The sequence below is a fragment of the Psammomys obesus genome, unplaced genomic scaffold (genome assembly GCF_907164565.1).
Source record: "Psammomys obesus unplaced genomic scaffold, mPsaObe1.curated_primary_1811, whole genome shotgun sequence".
Lineage (NCBI taxonomy): Eukaryota > Metazoa > Chordata > Mammalia > Rodentia > Muridae > Psammomys > Psammomys obesus.
In genome coordinates, this window is record NW_026585504.1 from 32,063,610 (window position 1) to 32,065,837 (window position 2,228).

General features: G+C 48.1%; 1 protein-coding gene across 1 annotated transcript in view; it reads right to left on the reverse strand.

The window, feature by feature from the left end:
- Pamr1 (peptidase domain containing associated with muscle regeneration 1) overlaps window positions 1-474 on the reverse strand; it is an 85,738-nt gene extending 85,264 nt beyond the window's left edge. The window contains exon 1 of the mRNA XM_055604241.1: window positions 239-474. Within this exon, the coding sequence (XP_055460216.1) occupies window positions 239-311 (73 nt within the window). The 5' untranslated portion in view covers window positions 312-474. The remainder of the gene's footprint in view (window positions 1-238) is intronic.
- Window positions 475-2,228: the final 1,754 nt, after the last annotated feature.

Consider the following 2,228-nt stretch of genomic DNA (forward strand, 5'->3'; position numbering starts at 1 on the left):
GATAGATAGATAGATAGATAGATAGATAGATAGATAGATAGATAGATAGATAGATAGCACAGGAGCTCTGTTCTTTCCAGACATACACAATTAGGGATAAAACATTATCCTGTTCTTAGGGCAGACAACAGGAGCATCGGAGCCACCAGCCAGGCACCCCAGATTATCACTGGAGCAACCGCCAATCCTGTCCAGCTCCCCATCAGCCTCCCGGAGAGCTTCCAATCACTAACAGTACCTCTTGGCAAGGACGAGGTGAGAAGGAGCTGCAAGAACACGAGCCCCAACTGCGCCCAGCGGTCCAGCTCCATCTTTCCCGCTGCTGCGCGGTGACTGGTGTGAAGATGCCTGAGTGAGAGCAGGGCAGCAGGCTTGCTCTTGCCGGGACCTCCTCAAGCCCCAGCTGAGCCAGAGCTCGGGTTTCAGCCCGCTGGGCTCTCCCACCCTCAGCTAGGGGAACCACCTTCGGCCAGAGCGACGTCAGCCCAGAGCTCTCCTCTTAACCCTTGCAAGGCACGGGAAACCGTGGCCACGCCTGGAGGCCGGTGACTGCGCCCCATGGGAAAGCAGCAGGACACCAGGGCCAGCTCCGTTTTGCTAGACTTCCGTCGTCGTCAGCCTTTGATGAGGGTAAAAGTAAAGATGTGTGGTGAGGAGCACCTGGCCGGAACAGAAGTAGGAATGGTTGTGGGACCTCTCAGATGAGGCTAGACACGATATTCGCTCTAACATCCCGCGCCACCGCAAACCTTAAGCTACAGAGCTGAGCTGAGAAGCTAGGGCTGGAGACTGGCATAGGAGGTTACCATGGGGCTGGGCTGGGAGGCTGAGAGGGTGAGATGGGACTAGAACCTGGTTATGGAAAGCTGAGAAAGATGGCATGGAAGGCTGGAATGGGGGTCTGGGACAGATGTTGGTTGTACATTCCCTGGACCAGCCAAATTAGAAGACTGGCCTGGAGGCTAGCAAGACAGCAGAACTGTGTGCTGTTCAAATGCTAGGACCAGAGTTTAATCCCTGAAATTCACAGAAGAAAAGAAACCTAAAATTTGTGCCTCCCCCACCCCAGCCCACCCCCATATAAAGCTATATCCTCTCCCCCAGCAGGTGACGGAAGAATAAAGGAAACCCCCCTGAAACCCCCTCTCAGTACTCCTCTGCCTCCAAGCTCTCTTTCCCCTTTTCTGCTCCGAACAATTGCAGTTTAGAAATCAGGTCATTTCCATACACAGGCTACTGGGAAATCCTGATCTGAGTTCATGAACAGGCAGGACCTTGGTGCCTCTTCCCCAAAAACAGGGAAAATGAGCTCTCGAGAGTTAACTCATCTAAGGTCACACAAGTAAGTGTGGCTACACTGAGATTTGAATCTATGACTCTTAGAACCACTGGCTGTAGTCCAAACCACTATGCTATATGGCTTCAAAGGTAATACTCATATAAAAGTAGGTTTAACCATTAGAGTCAAGATGTACAATTAGTAGCATTTTCTGCAGATTCCAGAAGCAGAAAGATTCAGATTTTAGGTGACTTGCATAAGACCAGTGAGCTACCAATGGCAAAGCATGATATACTAGAGTCTATACAGAACTAGGACTGTGGGCTAAGCCATTACTAGTTTGTGATGTTAGACTAAAACCCCAAATTATGAGACATGAATGATTCTTCAGACCAGGGCTAGTAAGAAATAAAAAAAGCAGGATCTTTACCCATGGAGGAGAGCATTGAGGACTCTATAGAAGAAAGGCTGGACCTGACCAGTGACATTAAGAAACAATGTGTATATATGAGTTAATCCCTAAATTTATAATTATTAATTTCCCCCCAAAGTATCTATGACAAGGTTAACCAATAAAATGCACTTTAAATGGCTTAGATAGATGACAGATAGATGGATGGATGGGTGGGTGGGTGGATGGATGGATGGATGGATGCATGGATGGATGGATAGGTAGATACACATATAAATAATATAAAGTGATGATAGATAATTGATGGATCGATGACATGTATGTGTGCATGTGTGTATACAGAGAGAGAGACTAGGTAACAGCCCACCGAAGGGCGAGGGTTGGATGTGGCACTGAGCAAGAACATAGTGAGTATGTCAGGGTGTCTAAATTTTGCCCTCTAGTTGTTGGGGGGTCTTGATGATTTAGGTACTGGGGCCAAGGAAAAGTCCCAAGAAGAAAGTAACCCTGGACCATCCACGAAGACTGAAGCAAATA